The 20574-nt window shown below is 54.0% G+C and overlaps 1 protein-coding gene across 4 annotated transcripts; it reads right to left on the reverse strand.

Moving 5' to 3' along the window:
• Positions 1-1982: 1982 nt before the first annotated feature.
• RPS19BP1 (ribosomal protein S19 binding protein 1) lies at positions 1983-5472 on the reverse strand. Of its 4 annotated transcripts, none has more exons than XM_037006922.2 (4): positions 5208-5472; positions 4989-5117; positions 2810-2907; positions 1983-2086 (listed from the first exon to the last, which is right to left on the reverse strand). In XM_037006922.2, exons 1-4 carry the CDS (start codon positions 5329-5331, stop codon positions 2048-2050), a joined length of 390 nt encoding a protein of 129 aa, XP_036862817.1. In that variant the 5' UTR covers positions 5332-5472; the 3' UTR covers positions 1983-2047. The 4 variants fall into 4 exon arrangements, with proteins under 4 accessions (XP_036862817.1, XP_017516218.2, XP_017516219.2 ...); XM_017660729.3 differs by having other exon boundaries at positions 1983-2267; positions 5208-5468; XM_017660730.3 differs by having other exon boundaries at positions 1983-2476; positions 5280-5462.
• Positions 5473-20574: the final 15102 nt, after the last annotated feature.

A 20574-nucleotide genomic window follows, 5' to 3' on the forward strand; every position in this document is an offset into this window, starting at 1 on the left:
GCCAGCCTGGACAAAGACTCAGACGAAGGAATGAATGGGCACACCCTGTACATGCCTGTCCCACGACACCTCTTCCAGAAGGCTTCCCCAGTCCCCAGCTCTGCCAGTTACCTCATGGGGACCCGCCTCTCATTCTCACAAGCTCTGGGTGGGCCTGCAGCTGGAGCCCCAGTGAGGTCATACCTGGCACGGCAGTCCCGTCCACTCCTGTCCAGCCCCTTGGCCAACCCTTCCAGTCAGAGGACCAGGGAGTGTGGGTGGCCCAAGCATCCTGCCCCACTGTGGAAGCACAGGAAGACATGGCTGGAGCCCTCCTGGTTGGTCACCATCCTTCCCTACTTTGTGCAGCTTTGTCCAAGTTCTCAGTGGCCCCAAGCCACCTGGGAAACGAATGCTTCCAGGTGTTTTATATGGACTAACACATCTCAGCTGGGGAAGGCCGCCGCCTCCTCAGTCTTTTTAGCTCTGGCATGAATGTGGCAACTCAGTGCCCCTTTTGGGCCCTATCCTTTTCCAGATCTGTCACCCAATCCTGGGGCTCATGGTCAGCATCCCCACCCCCCATAGCACACTCTCTCCTCCAGCACCTGCACCATAACTGTCCAGGGGGGCTGTTAAAAGAGATCGCCGAGTGCTACCCCGACCTACTGGGCCAGAATCTCAGGGGTGAACACTAACGTCAGGCGTGTGTAGGGGGCATGAATATGCACCTCTAGTGCTACTTGGTACAAATGTAACATAAGGCTTCCTGGGACACTCACAAGCAGAGAAGGGGCAGGACCCTGCCTTCATCCTCCCCCAGGAGTTGGGTGGTCACTCTACACCTGGGAAGGGCGAAGGAACCTGTAGGTTTGATAATGGAACAATCAGTGTGTCCTTGTGAGAACGGGGCCCTGGAGCTCAGTGGCTAGTAACCCTGTTTTTCTGAGAAGACTCCTGGAGAGAAGAGAACAAGTGCCTGGTCACCTTCTTGCTGAGCTGCTTAAAAGCTGAAGGAGCAAGTCTCCAGAGGTATGTGTGCTCCCCTGGGGCCACTAAGCTCAGCAGGTGAAGGGCGCAGCATTGGAGGAAGACTCCCAGCCTTTCCTGTCTCTTGTTCGGCCTCTCATTTGCTTTTGGAACAAGTCCGTCTCAAGAAGGGAGGTCACCATGGTTTGGAGTCACAGCACCCTCCTCTCCTGTCCACCTGGACCTGGATGCACGGCCTGCTTCCTGCTGCTCAGATGGACGCCACCTGCACTGTCCCGTAACTGGTTAATGACCAGGATCAGACCCCCTGGGGCAGGGGTCTGTGTGTGCCTGTGTCACCCTCTCCCCTTGCACATAAAGGACCTGCTGGCTGACCGTCACTCCCAAGCCGCCCCAGCCGCAGGGAACCCTGCAGAAGTCCTCTAGGACAAGGCCAGGACCTCAGGAAGCCTTTCAGGCAAGGAAAGGGGAGAGAGGGGAGATGGATGGAGCTACTTCAAGGCCAGTGTGGTCGGCATCACCTGCTCACTCACAGATTCCTTGGAGTGCCTGTCCCCAGCATGTGCCTACCGGAAAGGGTGCCGCCTGAGTGTGAACTTGTTTCCTGAGGTCACCCCCAAGTCCCCCACATGTGACAGGTAAGAGGGAATAAAAAGGCAGCCCCCCCCACTGCCCACTGGCACACAAGCCCTGGGCTCAGGCTGTGACGCTGCGCTCACTCCCCAGACCCGGTGCGGGCCTCCTGGATCAAAGCCTCTGGTAGCTGCCGGCACTACTTCTGCCTCAGCGGCTACTTTCTCAGCTGTGGCTGTCACCTCCAGGGAGGAGGGCCCCTCTGGGGTGTGTGAGCAGACACTGGGTGAACTGCTTTCTGGGCAGCCACCTGCACTTGAGCTGGACTAGAACTGACCTGGAGCTGTAAGCATCTCACTGGAGATGCGAGGGAGGGAAGGCCCCATGGTGCCAGAGGAGATGAGAGATACCCGTAAATTAGACCGCAGCACACACACAGCTCTTGGGTCCACGTTTATTAAAGCCTGAAAGCCAACTCCTTGAGGTGTGGCCCCCAAGGGCCCAGTCACTGGCCTCTCCACAGCAAACAGCCCAGAGGCCCTACCTGGGCCAAAGCAAACACAACAGTCAGAAATGCAGCTCCTCCAAAGCCTGCAGATGTCAGCTCTGGTCTGAGTGTAAATCCTCCCAGGGCTTCCAGCTCACCATCTCCATTCCAGCCACCCGCTGGCTCCTGCTCCAGGGCTTCCCTGAGCCAGGCCAGCAGCACAGCGTGTGGCAGGGTCCTGAGGCCAGGAGAGGCTCTGAGGTCAGAGGAGGAGGCTGGGCCTGCGTGCCTTTCCCACTGTGCCCTCCTGGGAGCCTAGCTGCCGAAGTACTCCTGCTGGAACTTCTGGAAGTCTTCCTCAGTGAACACTGTACCCTCAGCCTTCTTCTTCTTAGTCTTGGTCACAGGCCGGTCACAAGCCTTGCGACCCTGGTTCTGACGCACAATCTGGGGATGTGTGTGAGTCAGATCCCTGGATGGTGACTCCTGGCATGAGAGACTGCCCTCTGGAGCCACAGAACCTGGCACAGCCTGCCAAGTGCAACCCTCTCACCTGGCCTCAGCTGTCCCAGGAACCAGGGCACATCATTTCCATTTACAGAGGAGCAAACCAAAGCCCACAGAGGCAAAAGGCCAGACCCAGCCTCCCAGCACCGCAATATAGTCCAGCTCTTAGGAGGCCGGGGTGGCCCAACCTCTGCCCTGCGCTCAGGGCTGAGACTCCCATGGGTTCCAGGAACAGGTTTGGCTCTCATCCCCCAGCCCAACCCTCTGACAAACCTGCTGGGTGACCGACTCAGCCACCTTTCTTCTTGTGCTCGTCATAAACTTCAGGTTTTCTCCAAGGTAGCTTCGACACTCTCGCTTCTGGAACTCAGCTGTGGATGGTGGGAAGGGTGGCATCTTTTCAGATGTACTCTCTGGAAGCCCTCTGGGTCCCTCCTGATGTCTTCCCACTCCACCTCCACCCCCGGGGCCCCGTCATCCCCTCCCTAGATTACTGCAACAGCCTGAGCTCTTTTCTATCAAATCTTCTCTCCACACAGGTCCTACTGAAAGCCCCCCATCGGATCCCAGTTGCTCAGGTGATTTATTCAACAAGTATGTCCCGAGCGCTTACTGTGTATCTGACAGTGTTCTACGTGCAGATAACAGAGTAGAAAATGGAACAGACAAAAACTCATGCTCTCATGGAGCTTATATTCCAGTGGGAAGACAGATTTAGGTAAACAAGGCAAATGCTATTTCAGAGGGTGATACATTTTATGGAGAAAAACAATAGTGAATAGAAATGAGAAATGCCAGGATGGAGGGTTGCAATTCTCAATAGGAGGGTATGAGAAAGCCTCACGGAAATAATATTTTGAGCGAACACTTGGAGAGAGTGTAGCTATCTGGGAGAGGAAAGTTTTAGGTAAGGCAAGGTTCACTCAGCGCAAGGGCCCTGAAGAAATGTGATTAATGTGTCTGAAGAACAGAAAGCAGTGGAATGGGATGGTGAGAGCAGCAGAGATTAGGTTGGAGATGGGGCAGACCACGTGAGACCTCTTCAGGCACCCTAAGGCCTCTGGCTTTCACTGAGTACAATGGAAGCCACTGGAGGGTGCAGAGCAGAGGAGAGACTGGTCCGATCTCTGACCTCACAGAATGATTTTGCCTGCTGTGGCGAGAATAACATGAGTGGTGGGAAGAGAGTGGAAGGGAAGAGGCCAGTTACGAGGCTTCTGCAGTAATCCAGGCAAGAGATGATGTAGCTCCAACCAAGGTGGTGGCCAGAGGGGTTCTTTACTTGGGTTACTGAGGCCCCAGAATCCCCTCACTCATCAATTCTGTACAGTCACATGGTGGACGGGGTGACCCCTGGCCTGGCATGCTATGCTCCTGCTTCACACCAGCATCACTGTTGCTCAAAAGTTGTCTCGCTGTCCTGCCTCCCCACTTTGCTCCTGCTGTTTCCTCCTTAGAATTCAGTTCTTTTAACAAGTAAGTACTTGAACACATCTCTACACAAGGCCCTGGGGATTCAAAACATACCAGGAGCTCATCAAGTTCTGTGCATGGCTAAATACCACACACCATCCAGCCACACCTGACCCTTCCCAAGTCTGTACATCTCATGAAGTGGCACAACTTCCAAGATGCTCTATTAGAAACGGGGCTCTGTACTGGGTGTCTCCCTCTTCCTCCATCCTTACAGCCAATTCATCACCAAAGCCCATCAACACTCCTTCCTCACCACACCCTCCACCAGCACAATTCTTTCGGTATCTGCACATCGCCACAGCCCAGGACACAGCATCTCCCACTTGAACTGAGTGGGTAAGAGCAGGGCTCTGGAAATGCACTGCCTGGTTTCTATCTGTACCAGGGGTCTGTTTCTGCAGCTGTGCAATGGGGGTAACAATAGTACCGACCTTGCAAGGCTGCTGTTATGAATTAAATATGAGAACATTTGTGCAGGGCTCAGAACAGCACAGGGCATACAGAACGTTAACTGTTAAATGCTCCACCTCTGACTCCTGTTCATTACATGTCACCTTTACCAGGCTTCTTACAAATTCTCAACAAACTTCGTTCTGACTCTGCATGAGTTATCCTCTCAGAACACCCTTCCTCAGGCTCACTCTTACACTTCCTTCAGGTCTGGGCCGAAATGTCACACATCCTCAGAGGAGTCTGATTTGGTCTTTTATTCTAAATCACCCTCAGAGCACCACAGTCTTAGTTAATAGGCCTCATCACACTTAGCAATTACCCTGATTTTGAAACTGATGCTTCTCTCCCCACTAGGGCTGTAGACCAGCCGGGACAATGTATTTCGTTCGCCTGCGCATTCCTAGGACCCGGCTCCGCACCTGGCGCTCAGTGTTTCAGAAATGCCTGGCGAACGTTTCAAGCCTTGCCTCAAGCGCCCCCTTCGACCCGAAGGGCGACTCGACCATCTCCTTCCCGAGCTCACCAAGCGCCGACTTGGGCACCTTTCCCTTGGCCGAGTTCCGCAATTTCTGGGCCTGGGTCGCCTTCGCCTTCCTGTTCCGCTTCACCGGAGCCCCGCTCGGCTTGGCCTGGCCTGGCGCGGCGCGAGGGGCTGTAGGGAGAGAGAGGGGAATGAACCCGGGTCGGAGGGCGCAGGGTTCCCATTCCACCGGGACCAAGCCCGGACTGGATCGTCCCGCACCCTTAGGGCTCCTGCCCACTGCCCCTGCCGCACTCCAGCCTGCGCTTGGACGTCCGGGGAAGGTCCCCTCACCCTCGGTAGCCCCCAGCAGCTCGAGACCTCGCCGCAGTAGGGCGGCAGACATGGCTGCGCTTAGCTCGGCCCACGGGCCTCACGCTAGGTCCGCCTATACTGCCCTCTTCTCGGCGGAAACCGGAGCGGGAACAGAAGGTTCCGGAGGGGGGCGGGCGAAAGTACGTTCCTTAGGACGCATGCGTTTGGGTTACCACTTCACCACAAAGAGGAAATAGGGGCGGGAACTTGGGCGGGGCCAACTCGCAGAAGGACGCATCTGTTGTCCAATCCCGGCCCAACCGGTCCTTTGAGCGATAGGCCACGCCTTCTCCCGATAGCCGTTCACATCCAGCCCAGCCTGGTTGGTCAAGCTTCCCGGGGCTGGGCGGGGTGTCATTACTCTTTAATTTTTACGAAAAAGAAAAATACAGAGCGGGATTTTTTTTTCATATACTTCAATCAAAGCAGCATATCGCACAGTTCGCGTGCGGCATGAGAATCTAGCTGTTAAAGGTATTTGCAAAAATGCAAAATAATAAGTGTTTTCCCACTATTTTGCTTCGTTAAATGTAACTGTTTTCATAAAAATAGGTTATTTATGTTAACATGCAATGAGTTGGCTACTGTAACTTTAAATGAGTTAATAGATATTTTTAAAAATTCTGTTTTAGTTTCTAATATGGTAAACATTAGTTGATATTTACACGTACAAAAAGGTTTTTGGGATCCTGAATTTTTTTTTGAGTGTGAAGAGGAGTGGGGAGGAGCTTTGTCTTGTTCATTTTTCCATCTGCAGCTCCTAGCCCAGCTCTGGCATGTAAAAGGTGCTCAATAAATGGGTGGTGAATGAGGAGAAACTACTCACTTCACGGAGCCAATATGTTCTTTGTATACCCAACACTATGGAATGTGGGACACAGAGATGATTCCCCTGGACCTTCCTGGATGAACCTCGCTATCTATTCCAGGAGGGAGAGGCCAAGGAACCTGTGCAGGTGGTATCAGAGGTAGGAATCAAGACAGCCTGGCCTGAGCCTGCGTTTGTGGGCTGCACTCCAGCTCCAGCTGCCAAGCAGTGCTGTGGCGTGGGCTGGGGCTGGTCAAGCCGTAAGGGTCAGAAGGCTTCCCAAAGGAAGAGGAGTTGACCCAGTGGGAGGAGAGAGTCCCAGGCCAGAGGAGCCTGCGGTGAGGACACATCCCCTGGGACAGGAGTGGCCCCAGGAAGGCCCGGGCAGGTGGTCTAATTGGCAGCAGACTCCATGAATTTGCCCTGAAGGCTGTGGGGGACCCTGGAGCCTAGCGTTGTATTCAGCCATGCTCTTTTTTTTCCTGCTTCTAAACCTGACACTTTTTTTTTTTTTTACTTTTTTACGTTATTTAATGTGTACCTCCTCACCCATGCCCCACCATAAGCTCCACAAGGGCAGGTATCTTTGTTTTGTTCCTTGTTATATCTCTAGTGCCTGGAACAGTGGCATCTAGTAAGCGCTCCATAAATGCTCGAACTAGATGGGTGAAAGTGGAGTTTGGGATACCCCGCGGGAGGTCGGGTGGAGACGTCCAGGTGATTGATTGTTGGATGTGTGAAACTGCCCCTCAGGAGGGCAAAGGACCAAGCTCTACCGTACCTCCTTCCTCTTCGCGGTCTGAGGCGGTCAGCACCGGGTCCCCAGGGTGGAGGAAGTCTGTATTCCAAAGTCCCAGGAAGCAGGGTCTCCTGGGGCTGGTGGATTCCTGCAGCGTCCCCAGCTCAGCCCAGCTGTCCTCTGGAGTCCAGCTTCGGTCACTAGATGGCGCTGCAGGACAGCTTTCTCTCACTGGGCGACTCGGCTCTCCGGTCGGCCGCCTCTGGGTGGGAGCGTGGGGTCCGAACAAACGCCTCCTCCCCTAACTGGTTCTTTGCAGACGGCACCACAAGGTGTTCTGCTCTCCCTGCCCTGAGGTCTTATAAAACGGAGCTAGTGACACCCCTCCTGGGCCTGGCCCAGAGGAGTGGGTGGGGAAACTGAGGCAGAGCCACAGGGGAGGGTAGGAGAGGGGATGAGGCCTCCTTGGGAGAGGTCTGCAAGGGGCAGCATTCGGGTGCTCAGCTATTGGGAAGGCTGCAGGGGACTGTGTGACCCTAGGCAATCCCTTAACAGAGAGCGCCTCAGTTTCCTCATCTGTTAAATGGGGCTTAGTTCCCTAAGAAGGTGTGTGTGAAGAGCCAGTGAATCAATACTGGTATAGTACCCAGAGCAGGGTCTGGGTGGGTCAGTGCCCAGGGGTGCACAGCAGATATTACAGACACATCCATTCCCACCCTGAGCAAATGGGAGTGAGTGCCAGACCTACCCTGGACCCCTGAGGGGACAGGCTTAGGGAGGGTAGCTCCCTCCTCCTCTGCCCCTTTCCGTGGGGGGAGGGTGGGTCGTGAGTCTCCCAGGTGGTCCCTGTCCTGGCTGCGTGGCTCTGGGTGAGCTGCTTCACTGCTCTGACCCTGATTTCTCTGGCTGTGCCTGGGTACCCCTCAGTATCTGCTTAGCTGGGGCACACAGAAGAAACAGCACCATGAAATTGCCCCCTCCCTAGCCTCTGTGCCCACTTACCTCATCCCTGTCTCCTTTCTGGCTTTCCTGGAACCAGTTTAACCTCACCAGACCTCAGGGGGTCCAGAGGCTCAGAGGGAGGCAGGTTCTTCTGCAAGGTCACACAGTATTTCAAGAGCAGAGTCAGGACCAGAAGCCAGGTCTGTGAGTCCTGAGTAAGAGTGTGCATGAGTATGTGGGAGTGTGGCCTTTAGAATTGTGTGCTGGGGGCAACTGGGATCTTGTGATTTGCTCTTTCTTGTTTCGCCATCATTCTTCCGCCTCTGTGTGTCTCTTCATCCTTACCTTACCTCAGGGTCTTGTCTTTCTCTCCATGTCTGTGTCCTTCCCTCTCTGTCTCTAAGCTCTCTCTTGGCTCTTCCTCAGTCGCTCTCCCGTCCCCCAAGCTCTTGGCTTCCCTCCACCTTCAAACTGAAAACCTAAATGGAATTTCCAATTGCCTTTTCCGACAGGTGATTTCGTGGCTCCTTGTGTCCCAGCCCTCTCCCTTTTCTCCACCGCCTTGTGGTGCATTACTGCTGAGTCCTCTCTCTGCCTCTCACCTCCGACTCCTGCCAGTGGCTTTGAAGTGTGTTTACAAGAGCACTCAAAAGAAAATCCATTTCTGCCCTGTCTGGTTCCAGATTGATGGGGAGGGTGGGGCGCTCCTCTGCCTGTCTCCCCCTGAGCATACTGTCACTAGGCAATAGCTCCGCAGTTTCCTGGGTCAGGGAGGGGATGATAGGGCCAGGACTGGGAGGATCCTTGGGGTCTGGAGCTGACACAGCTGCTCTGATTCCACAGACTGGGCTCACACAGCTGGGTGCCATGAGCAAGCCACCTTCCTTCTCTGGGCCTGTTTCCTCCTCTTTGAATTGGGCTTGGAGAAGTGTTGTCGAGCCCTCGTCCCAGGGCTGGGGCAAAGGTCAGGGTGAGGATGGGGGTGCACTCAGAGCTTTCTGCTCCTGGGTCCTGAGACCTGGAAGGAGCATGGGTTCTGGAGCCAGGCTATGCATTCAAATTCTGGCTTTTTAATTTACTAGCTGTGTGACCTTGGATAAGTAACATAACCCCTTTGTGCCTTGGCTTCCTTTCTGTGAGCTGATTATAATCACAACCCTTACCTCCTAGAATTGAAGGACTATGGGGACTGAATGAGAAGCATTTGGAATAGCACACTGGGCACCGAGTAAGCACTATATATTTGTAAATGAATGATTGCTATGTGGGTCAACAGTTTGCATGCATAAATATGTACCCATTGAACCTCTGCTCTTGTGATCAGCACACAAGTGGTTTGGGGCCACAGAGAATTATGCCAAGAGCCTGGAGTCAGCAGGTCTGTGTTCAAATGCAGCTTTTGCTACTTACCAACTGTATTTCCTAGGGAGGTTACATCATCTCCCTGAGGTTCATCGCAGGCTGGGGGCTCCTCCCTCACAGGTCTGTTGGAGAGTACAATGAGAAGTTGCATGGAATGTGCTCAGCACTGGGCCTGGCGCTTAATCATGTATTCCCTCAACAAACACCTCCTGAGCACAAACTATGAACAAGGTCATGTGCAGGGAGGTGGGGATTTGGGGTGATGAGAGGCTCTGTCCTAGCCTGGGGTTCCTCACACACTCATGTTACACCCTACACAAGTGTGAGCCTCTGCTGCCCCTCTAGAGCCTGTGTTTGTGACCCCAGAGTTTGTGGTACCCATAGACAGGCCCCAGGAGAACAGCCCCACTGGGGGGCATCTGGTAGAGGCAGAGAGGCTTCTTTTCAATGATTTGAAAGATAAAATTGTTGGCATGACTGATTTTAAGAACTTAAAAGACAAAGGAAGAAGTGGCTGGAAAATCTCTATGGAGATCTGGAGTTGGACAGCAACTCTGGGGAGGAGGTTGAAGATGAGGTCTTTTGAATGGCTTGACCCTCACCAGCCAAAGACACAGCTCTGTCAGGAAGTTGCTGTGTGCCCCTGGCACATCCCTTACTTCCTGGGCCTCAGTCCCCCCTGGGGTAAGATGAGGGGGGTTTCTCAGCCCTGCCAGGCCCCCAGGACCACTGAGATGTTGAAAGGTTACAAGGAGAGGAAGGGGTGAGCCTGGAAGACTCAGGGGACTTGGGGTCCCTCAGCATGCCAACACCCATCTCCCCAGCTAACCGGTATCCTGAGAACTCGCCAGCAGGTAAGGGCCAAGTGGGGAGGTCCTTAGGCAGAGTGGATGGAGCCCAGACTCTGGGGACCTGGCCTCACTGTAAGCCTTACATATGTCCCTTCTTTGTTCAGGGTTAGGGTCCCCACCCGGGCAGTGCGGATAGACACTAGGAGTTTGGTGCTGGAGTGTCAGGGTGGGGCTCTGGGAGAGGGAGGGGTGGAGAGGTTCTGGCTCCCAAAGGGAGGGGGATGTTTCTGTCCCTTCCAGCCTCAGCTTTTTAATTCTAATTACATCCATTAAAATGCAAATTTACAACAAATGCTGGGAATGGAGGCCCTGTTGTCATGGCAACTGGAGTCTGGGGGTAGGGAAGGGGGGAGCCCATCTCCATCTCCTGATCCTTCCTGACTAAGCTGGGGCCCGCCTGGAAGCCCCCACCCCCGACCTCAGGATTAGGAGCATCTCACCCACAGCTTGGGGGGTGTCCTGCCCTGAGACTAGGTCTTCAGGGAAAGGGAGCTGGGTAACTTTGCATAAGTCATTTACCCTTTTGGCCTCAGTTTCCCCATCTGTGAATTGGGAATGACGTTACAGGACTCTCTTGCAGGGTCACCCTGGGGATTCAGTGAACTCTTGTACAGCCGTCAGAGAAGGGGTCTGTCCTCTGGCTGCAGTGCCAGGGGACTGGGTGAAGCATGGCCCGGACCTTTCCCTGTGTGGGCTCAAGCTGTCCCCTGCCCTGGAGTTCTAGCCTTTGACCCATCTGTGGACATGGAGCCAAAAGATGGTGTGGGAATGACCTTCAAGCCCCATGTGGACTCGATTCTTCGGGCTGAAGCTTCCCTTGCACTAATCTTATGGCCTTGGACTTTGTGCTATTCTCTCCCCCCAAGGGGAACGTGGATATCTAAAAAATGGTGGGGGGTGGATCTTTCTGCTCTCAGTGCATCTTAAAACAAGGGAGGATAGAGAGAAGGCACTTCAGGGAGGGAAAGAATTGGCAAGAGAAGCAGGAACAAATGAACATATGGACGGAGAAGTTTCCCTTTTTGCCTCTGCTGCTAAGAAGCTCAGACTGAAATGTGTTATTACTGTAATAAATGTAATTTATTACATTACTATATTGTTAACGGTAATAAGTGTTCATTTCAACTTTCTAGCACATCTAGCTCACTCCTATTTCCTAAGTGATTTCTGATCTATTTTGCTTTTTAAGAAATCCTCTTTAGAAACAGCTGGGAGTATAAATTATAAATTAACAATTATAAGAGAGAGAGAAGGAAAGAGCATGGGCTGCTCTGTGCAAACGTTTCAACCCCCAAAACCTCTGGGTAGTTGTGGCCTTATGCTAAGTGCCAGAGGGGAAGAGGTGGGGTGGTGGGGAGTGCAGGCTGTAAAATGCATCTGATGATTGATTTTGAGTTCTTAATGCTAAACTGGTAGGAATGCATCCTCTGAGAACAAGGGCCTGGCTGAAGGGGCTGGTCTGGGAGGGGCCTGTTACTGAGCCAGATAAGGGCTCATTTCCCAGAAGAGGCTAGAGAATTAGAGAATGTGCATTAACTCCCTTACCAATCTTGACAGGACAGGGCTCCGCATTCACACTCTCTACCGCAGCTTCCTCTGCAATTAGGCAGGGCCAGGAGCTGACTTCTGGCCGAGGGAAGGTTGGTGGCAGGGATGACGCCACTCTGAGCCTGACTTGGCTCTTGAAAGCATCCCTTGCAATCTCCAGCTCATTTTTCTTGCTACTGTGACCTTGGTAAACGTGTTGTGGGAGTCGGGACTGTCTGGTCAGGTGACACATATAAGCAATGAACTATTGTTGTGTTAAAGCTCTGAGATTTCAAGGTCTGTTTGTTATGGCAGCACAACCCCATCATATCCTGACTAGTACCCCTCCCAGTTCCCTCCCTGAAAGTCACTCAGGAACCCCCGGGGTGGGGTTAGGCTTGGGCTCTGGGATGACCTGTGGCATGTGAGGGGCCTGTGAAGAGGCAGAATGAGGGGAGTGGACTTTGTCATAGCTTCAGGGTCATGAGTCTGCTTGGTTGTGAAAACCCGAGTCCTCTGAAGGCTCAGGTTTCAAGAATGCAGAGGACTGAGAAGCCTGGGGCTTGGTCCCTCTAATTCCCAGGCCAGGAGCTAGGGCTTGACAAGGCCTATGGGTGTGCCATGCCTTTGCCTGGGCCGCTGGAGCTTCCTTAACCACAGAGGAGGAAACCTGAAGGTCTGGAGATGGCTTTGAGGTGGGGCTCAGAAAGGAACAAGGGTTAGAGTCCGGCCCTTTCATCCTTACCCCTGCATGCCTTTGCTGGCAAGCCCAGGAGAGTCAGACACCTTTAGGCTTCCTTTGCCAACCTGGAAAGGAGGTTGCACCTGCTCCCCTCAGAAGGACCTCCCTCCCCACAGTCTCAGGTAGCTTCAGGATGCCCACCGTCTTCCTACACAACTTTGCACAAGGCCCTTCCTCTCCCAGGCTCAGTTTTTTTCATCTGCAAAGTGAGATGAAGTAGGAAGGAAAGATTCTATTAAACTTTTTTAAGATTGCTTTAGGTAGTAAGTTTCTACCTAAGAACTTGGAGACCTCTGCCTTTGTAACACCTTCCTTGCTCAAGGAGTAAATTTGCACCCTTCTCCCCCAGTTCTAGGATATTTAGCCAAGCATTTCTTTGGCTCAGCTCAGTCACACAGAAGGAAAGGAAAGGAAGTGAATGGGTATGACAGGCTCTGTGCTAGCTGCTGGGGGTGCCGAGTTGAGTGAGATACTTCCTGCCCTGTGGTGTCCGGTGGGAGAGACAGAAGAATTGGGCCTAGAAAGAGAAATGGGGGAAATAAAGACACTGCAGGTGGGGGGAACAGCATGTGCAAAGACCTGGAGAGGCAGAAGACAGTGTAGGGATGGGGCAAGTATAACTGGAGCATTGGGGAACAGGTATGTGTCAGGGAGCAAGGCTCCTGAGCCTGGCATGTGATGGGGAAAGGGAGGGTTAGCACTCTTCTACAATCCCAGAGGAAAACAAAAATTTAAAAACTGTCAGAAATGTGATGGAGCTGTCAGGAGTGCATGAAACAGCCACGTACCCTGGGAAACGGTAGTCGGGGCTCTGTTCTGTGACAGTGTGAAAAATCACAACCTTTTCATCAAGATGGGTAATAAAAACAGGAAAACTAGCAGTGCTTTGGTTCATCTCTGCTGAGGAGATTGCTCCCAGCCCGCCCAGTTTCCGCCCTCTGGCCTGGATCTGTTTGTGCGTGTCAACACTCGCCCAGCTTTGCAGACACCTCACTCCGCCCTGGTTCCTTGATTTGTCAGCCATCTTCGCTTGTGATGGTCTTCTTGGTCACTGTGGTGATTTGAAAATGATGTCGAAGAAGAAATCACTTTCTCTCCTTGCAAATCTCTGCCTGGGGCGACCTGACTCATAATCCCTCCCCTTTGTATCCTTTCCCTTCCTTCCTGCCACCATCTCTGCCCTCAACCCTACTGAACTGCAGGGAGAGGTGTGGGTGGGAATGGACACCGTCCAGCCCAGGGAAAGATGGGCGGTTCAGCACCATGGACAGCGACACGCCGCCGGCTCTCTTGGAAGAGACCCTGCGGATTCAGCGTTGGGCTGATTGGGTGGCCGGGAATGCCGCCCTAGGCGGTCGGGGTGCAGGGCGCGGGCCGCAGGGGCAGCAGGTGGGGTGTGGGGTCGGGGCGCGCGGTTGATGTCAGAAAAGCTCCCTGTGGGCCCTGAGATGATTTTGCCAATGGAATTCTCTCCTTTGTCGCAAGACTCCCAAACCCCTTCCCCCGAAACGAACACACACAACTCCACTGCTCCCCTGCTCTGCAGCCCTCGGCTGTGCTCTCACTTGCTGCATGCTCCACCCTCCCTTCTCCAGCCCCCAGCCTGCCGGCCCCGGGGCACTCAGCCCCACCACCCCAGGCCCTCACCCCCATCTCCCAGGGGAGTTGCTGGGCCGGCAGTCACAGGAAGCTCTGCTGTGGCTCCTCTAATTACACTGTGTGACCTTGGGCAAGCATCACCCCGCTCCCACCCAACCTCCTGGCATCAGAAAGGGGGTGCTTTGGACCACGTTGTTTCTGAGCTTGGAGCCAAACCTCATGGTCAGCTCCTGGCAGCCAAATACCTTGGTGGGGAGAGCTGTAGGCAAGGGCACGACGTGTGGATGTGTGCCAGCAGCGGCAGGAGGGCACAGGCAGGCCCGTGGGCTTGGGAGTGGGAGGCAGGGACTCCAAGTGTGTGTGTGTGTGTGTGTGTGTGTGTGTGTGTGTGTTTATGTGTGAGTGTGCGTGCGCGCGCTGGGGAGGGCAGGGCGGGAGGAAGAACGCGGAGGAGCTGCTGGACCAGAACAGAAGAACCCCTTATCCTGTATATTTAGCTCATCGAGGTATATAAACAGAAACCTGGCGCTGGCTCCGCGCTCCCCCCAAGCGTGAGTCATCAGTGCCGCGGCAGCTAAAGTTAGGCTCCAATCACAGGCTCCCAGCTCCCCTCCTCACTCCCTGTCCCCTTCCCGCTTCCTTATCTCCTTATCTTTTTCTCCCCATTTTCCCCGCGCCTCCTGAATGCTCTCATCCAGCTCCCTCCCTGATGTGCGAGTTCCCTCACTCTCCGTCTCCCAGTCTCTCCGTGATTTTTTCCCATCTTTCTTCTCTCCAACACTTTACTATGTCTTTCTCCCTTCCCTCCTTTCTCTTTTGGGAAAGGGTATTTTTGTGCTTGTGTTCATATTTCTGTGAACTTAATAATAATAACATGCATGTGTCTGTGTGTACTTGATAGAGAGTGTGAATGTATTTGTGTGAATTTGTGTCTTGGTGGGAGGGTGTATTTAATAAAAGTGGTATCTGAGTGTATGTGTGAGGGTGTTTATGGTGTTTGTGGGCCTGTGTGAGTGTGTCAGTTTGAGTGTGTCTGTGTGTGTGTACACGGGAGTGTGAGGATCGCGTGTCAGTATCTCTGTGTGCTTTTTCTCTTTTTGGGGTGGGAGGCTGCTTTGTGATCTAGAAGTAAGTGCTCCTGATTAAGCAGTGGAACCTCAAGCCCAGTTTCCTCCAGAGGTCTGGGGTGCAGGGGGATCCCCAGGCCTCTACATACTAGGAGCAGTGTGGCCAAGGCTCCAGGCTATTTAGAGAGTGGACCCAGACATGGCTTTTGGACCTTGCCACTTTCTGCTGTGTGACATTGAGCCAATGTCTTGGCCTCTCTGGTTCCTCATCTGTCAGAGTGATGACCCTGCTCACCTCCAGGCTAGGGGAGGAAGCAAGGAAATTCATGAATGTGGAGGTGCAGGTGGATGGTGGGAAAGACAGTCGCTGGCCCACTAGAGTCCCCTCTGTTAGCTATGTTTTTTCTGCCTCAGTGGATTGGCTTCTGCTGCTTCCCCATCTCTGTATTTATAATTTATACCTATGTTCAAGCAGAACTGGAGGCTGGACACCCTTACTGGAAGTGTTTCCCTCTTAATCTGTGGATGTTCATTCCTACCTTCAAGGAACATCTTGAAAGTGGCCCTCGGCAGGAAGCCTCCCCAGATCTCTGGCTGCCCCGCCCTCTGCGGCCTCTGACACTCCCGCCATCGTCTGTGTACCGCCCTTGATGGATTCAGGAAAGGTTTTACACAAGGGAATGGTGTGTGCATGTGGGCGTGTGTGTGTCCTGGGGACAGGGTAAGAGAGTGAAGGCGGCAGGGGTGAGATGGGGCTGAGAGCCTGGTGGGGCAGTTTGAGCCCCAGGCTCTGCTCCCCCAGAATAGAGAGGTGTCTGGACGCTCAGATGGGTAGGCGGACCCAGACGTGGGGGCCCTGTGCATCAAGGACCAGGGAGCAGGAGTCCTCTGGCCCTGGACTGGGTGGCGACTGGTGAGCAGCGCCCCCTCCTGACCTATTCTCTGAATGGCACCCACGGTGATCTTTCAGGATTTGAGTCAGATCATGTCCCCGACCACTTAAAATAACGCCACCATCCTCACACTTCACCTGTCTCTCCTGCTCTATTTTTCTCTATAGACTGATTATCATCTGCTGTATTATTCACTCCACGTATTTATCTTGTGTATTTCTGACTCACCCACTACAATACAAGCTCCACGAGGGCAAGGACCTCCTTCTGTTCACTGCTGCACTCCCCTGCCCTGCGCCCACAGCCTAGGCTGTGCTTGCACGCAGTCGGGGCTCAGAAGAAGCTGCTGGAGAGAAAAAGCCCTGCCATTCTTCCTGTGTGATCATCATTCATTCATTTATGCATTCATCAAACTTCAGGTACCTACTCTATGGCCAGCTCTGCCCTCCTTTGCAGGGTTCCCAGTCTGCAGGGGTAGGGCAGAGAAGTAGGCCATCAGGACAGGGCAGGAGTGTGGAATGAGGGACCCCTGACTTGGTCTGGTGTGATCCCGGAGGAGATGTCTGAGCTGGGCTTAAGGATGTGAAGGCACTGTCTTGGGGGCACATTTGATTACAGCCTTTTCTACCCCCACCCCCAAGGCCATGGCCAAACAGAGGGCAGAGCTGGGGATTTTTCTAAACCCAGAGTCCATTTAGGCACACACTGGCCTCAGGGCTGGGGAACTGACCTCCGTGATCCTTCCCAGGGGGTTCCGGTTTTGAGAAAGATCAAAACCTTGAATGAAAGTATTGTAGCCCTGAGGTGGACTTTCAGGCCCTCTGGGAGGCTGAGGAGCTGCCTACCTGCCTCTGGGCAAAACCAGCCTGCTCCCTAAAAGGCCCACCCTGAGCCACTGGGGGTCAAAAGGTTGCAGGGCAGGAGCCAAGGCCAACCTGGGGTAGCCTCCTGATCCCAGGGCCCCACTCCCCCCTGCACTAACATCTCTCCTTGGTGGTGACCTTGAAAGTGGCTTCCTGGAGTCCTAGCGGCTGCCTTTGTCCAGCTGAGGATAAAAGGGAGAGCTGCCTGCTCTATTATTCTTTCTCCAAGCAGCAGGCGAGTTAGACAGAAAAAGAGTGAGAGAGTAAGAGCACACGTGTGTGAGAGACTCCCACACGGAGCAAGAAGATGGGAGAGCAGCCAGCCAGGAGGGCAGGGCACACGTGGGGTTAGGGAGCTGGGAGACGCTGAGAGGTGGCCGCGGAGAGGAAGGAAGGTGGAATTGGGAAGGAGACAGGACTGAGGAGCAGCTGCGGAGGGAGGGGGCCGGGCAAGGTGAACAGGGAACAGGAGGAAGTCACCCGCAGAGACAGACCCCGCAGGGCAGAAAGCAGGGGCAGAGGGTGGCCCCTCCTGCTGTGTCGTTTCTCTCCTTACCTCCCTCCACTCTGCCCCCATTCCTCGGCCTGAGCTGGTCCCCCTCTCTCTCCCATCACCTCTCTCTCCCGCGAGCTCTTCATCTGGCCCTGTCCCGTCTCTGACTCTTGTCTTCCCTTCACTCCGCCTGTCTCACTGCCGGCACAGCTTCTGCCTTCCTGGGCTGGGGAGTCTCTGGGAACCCGGCTGGGAGGAGCCCTGGAGCTGGGCTGGGGCTGAGCTGGGGGAGCTGTCAGGTACCACGATCACACAGGCCTCCCTGCTCCCTGCTCCCCATCCTTGCGTTTCCAGGTCCTGTCCCTCCGCTTTCTAAACATCCCTCAAAGCTGTCCCCTCTCTCCTGTCAGCCTTACAGCCCAAGGCTAGGTCAGGCCCCTGGGCTCATCTTGCCCCCTGGGCTCATCTTGCCCTCTCCTGCAGCAACACCCGGATAGGGTGACCTGGCCATTCCCCACATACACCTCTCTTGCTGGGCATTTGAAGGGGTGGCCTAGCCCCATGGACTTCCTGTTGTTCCCACAGCAAGCCTGGCCCTTCACTCCTCCAGGCCGGGCGTTGCTCCCGCTGTCACCCCGCAGCAGGATGAGATGCCAGGAAAGTTCTGCCTTGTCCTGGGTAGAACTTTGGGTAGAAGTCCTGGGTAGAAGGCTTCTTTGATGCTCCTCCCCCAGGAACAGTGGTTTACTCTTAGGGGCCCTCACTTCTCTTCTGCTGCACTTAACCCAGGTTGTCTTAATCTGGCTGCCTCCTGGCTGAGCTGGGTTTCCTTTGTCTCTGTCCAACACTTTGCATATAGTAGATGGTCAATAAATGTCACTGAGTGACCACCTGGGGTGACCAGTAGCATGTCATACCACCTCACAGTGACCTTTTTCTCCTCATCAGTAAAATGGACCAGGAAGTGACAGCTTGGAGTGCTGGCATTCAAGGAATGTACTCAGCAAATATTGAGCACCTACTGCATGCCGTCTCTGCATGCCAGATGTGGTGAGGCACAAAGGTGATGTGCCAACAGACAAGGGCCAGTCAATGTGAGAGGAGCTCTGGTGTCTGTCTGGGGTTGGGGTCTCTCCTGACATGCACACTGGAATGAACCCATTGCAGTTCCAACCCCCCTGCCAGTTGCACACTCCTGGGGCATTAACAGCCCTTTCCAGAAATGCCCAGAATGGATTCTTCAAGCCCAATCCAGGAAGCTTCTAGGACATCATTGGCCTCTTCTGACTGAGAGTCAGTGACTTACCACCTGGCAGGAACCTGGGGATCCTGCCATCTGTCTCTTCTCTCTCTGCATATCCCCAGCCTTCCTGGGCATGTGGGAAAAGGACCTTTCCCTCCCTCCCTCCCCCTCTCTCTCTCTTTCTCTCTCTCACTCACTCCCTCCCTCCCTCCCTCCCTCCCTCCCTCACTCTGGCATAGAATCCTGTTTCTGCTGTTCATTAGTTGTGTGACCCTGGGCAATTTACTTAATTTCTCTGGATTCTGGTTCTTCCATCTATAAAATGAGCTTCATGACACTTCTCACCTAGGACTCTTGCCAGAGTTAAGTGGGCTATGGAGTAAATGGGCACCTGTCAGCAGGGAGGGGGGCTCCCTGCTCCTTAGCTAGTTAAGATGCTGCACACCCACCCTTCCTGCCTGGGTGGGATTCTTGTAGCTGCAGCCGCCCTGGGGGGATGCCAGTGTCCTCATGGGCCCCTCTGGGCCCCTCTGACCTTTACCTCTGTCGGTTTTGTCCAGTTGGGGTATGGCCTGGCTGACCCGCCCGGAGCTGGTCTAGTCCATGTCAGCTCTGTGGGGGAATTCACCCCTTTCTTGACATCCACACACTGAAAACCCCACTCATATATACGGCTCCCTTGGGAGTCCTCCACACCATGGGGGCTTTTCTCCCTTCTCGTACCCCTGCCTTCTCCATACTGCAGTCTCTTCTATCTTCTCCCTCCTCTCTCAGCTCTGTTGCCCCCGAAACTTTTGGTTTTCCCTGTACCAATCCAACCACACCCCCAGACTGGGCTCTGGGTACCCCTCGGCCTCCAGGAACCCAGCATGTGCCTGCCCATCACATACAGGAGGCCCAGCAGCTGGCCCAGCACCTCTCCCTGTGGGTCTCACTCTAAATCCCCTCCCTGTTTCACCCACAGTCAGCATTTCCAGACCTTTCTATCTGCTAATGTCCTCCAGGCCTGGTACCCAGTATGCTTAATAAAAGCTTGTGGAATGTGAAAGCTCCTTGCCTGCCACTGTTTGCCTCCTATCCCTAGCTCTGATCATGGCGCGCTGTTCAAGGGCCTGGCTCTTAGGGGGTCAGGGTGCTGCTCAGGGCTGAGGGCAATCCTTCTCTGTGCCCCAAGGGAAGTGCTCTTACGGGCTACACAGTAGTTCAGGTGAGGGTGTCTCAGGCCAGGCCCCTTCCTACTCTGGTAGGTGAGGTCATTCTGCCAGTGAGGTCAGGCATCCTGGAAACCTTGAATCTTAGAATCCATAATTCAGACCTGCTGAATTCAAATACCAGTGCTGTCATTTAGCTGTGTAACCTTGAACAAGTTACCTAACTTCTCTGTGCCAGGGGCTCCTCATCTATAAAACAGCAGCGGTGATTAAGAAGATTGTGGACAGCATTAAATGTGTTAAATCTGTTGAGGGCTTAGACCAGGGCCTGGTGCAAATAAATGCTTTGTAAGTGTTTGAGAAATAAATCAGTGTGGGTTTTAAGGATATGGAATCTTTGTCTCCATGGCCTTAGGACCTTTAAGTCTTGAAGGGGTTTCATCTCATGTCCTGTAGCAGGAATCCTGCCCCAGCTTCCTTCAGTCCCAGTTTGCCTCTCCCATTAACAGAAGTTCCTTACCCTTCCAACTACTACAATTGCTAGAAGTTCTCCAAGTGGGGAAGGAGGTGAGCCTGGGTTGCTCTGCCCAGCGGCTGCTATAGTAGTGAGCTAGGGCCTGGTTCACTCTGTCCCTGGGGAAGGGGATAGGGAGCCTGGCCCAGCTGTCAGGTAAGTGCACTGAGGGACTGCCGGCTGGGGTCCATCTCACTCACCTCCTGGCAGGCCCCTGCTCCCAGGGCATGGCAGGGCCCAATGAGTATGTGTGGCTGCCGCAGCCTTCTGCAAACACCAAGCACAATATAAATAGCGATGATGAATAAAATGAAGCTCCTGCAGCCAACAGGGCCTCTGGGAGGGACTGCCGCAGCCTTATTTCTTGCAGTCTCATCCCCCAGCAGGTTTGAGGGTCATCCCTCATCCCGACTTCTTCCATGGGCTTTAGTCTCTCTGCTCCCTCCACATCCATAGGGCTCACGCTTATGCTGAGGAGTT

Source organism: Manis javanica, chromosome 10 (genome assembly GCF_040802235.1).
Source record: "Manis javanica isolate MJ-LG chromosome 10, MJ_LKY, whole genome shotgun sequence".
Lineage (NCBI taxonomy): Eukaryota > Metazoa > Chordata > Mammalia > Pholidota > Manidae > Manis > Manis javanica.

Coding starts and splice junctions, on each gene's coding strand:
- RPS19BP1 (XM_017660728.3), bottom strand. CDS start 5,331: ATGTCTGCCGCCCTACTGCGGCGAGGTCTCGAGCTGCTGGGGGCTACC. Junction 2,908..4,988: donor GGTGCCCAAGTCGGCGCTTG/GTGAGCTCGGGA, acceptor CACCATCCACAG/CTGAGTTCCAGAAGCGAGAG. Junction 2,477..2,809: donor CTGAGTCGGTCACCCAGCAG/GTTTGTCAGAGG, acceptor ACACATCCCCAG/ATTGTGCGTCAGAACCAGGG.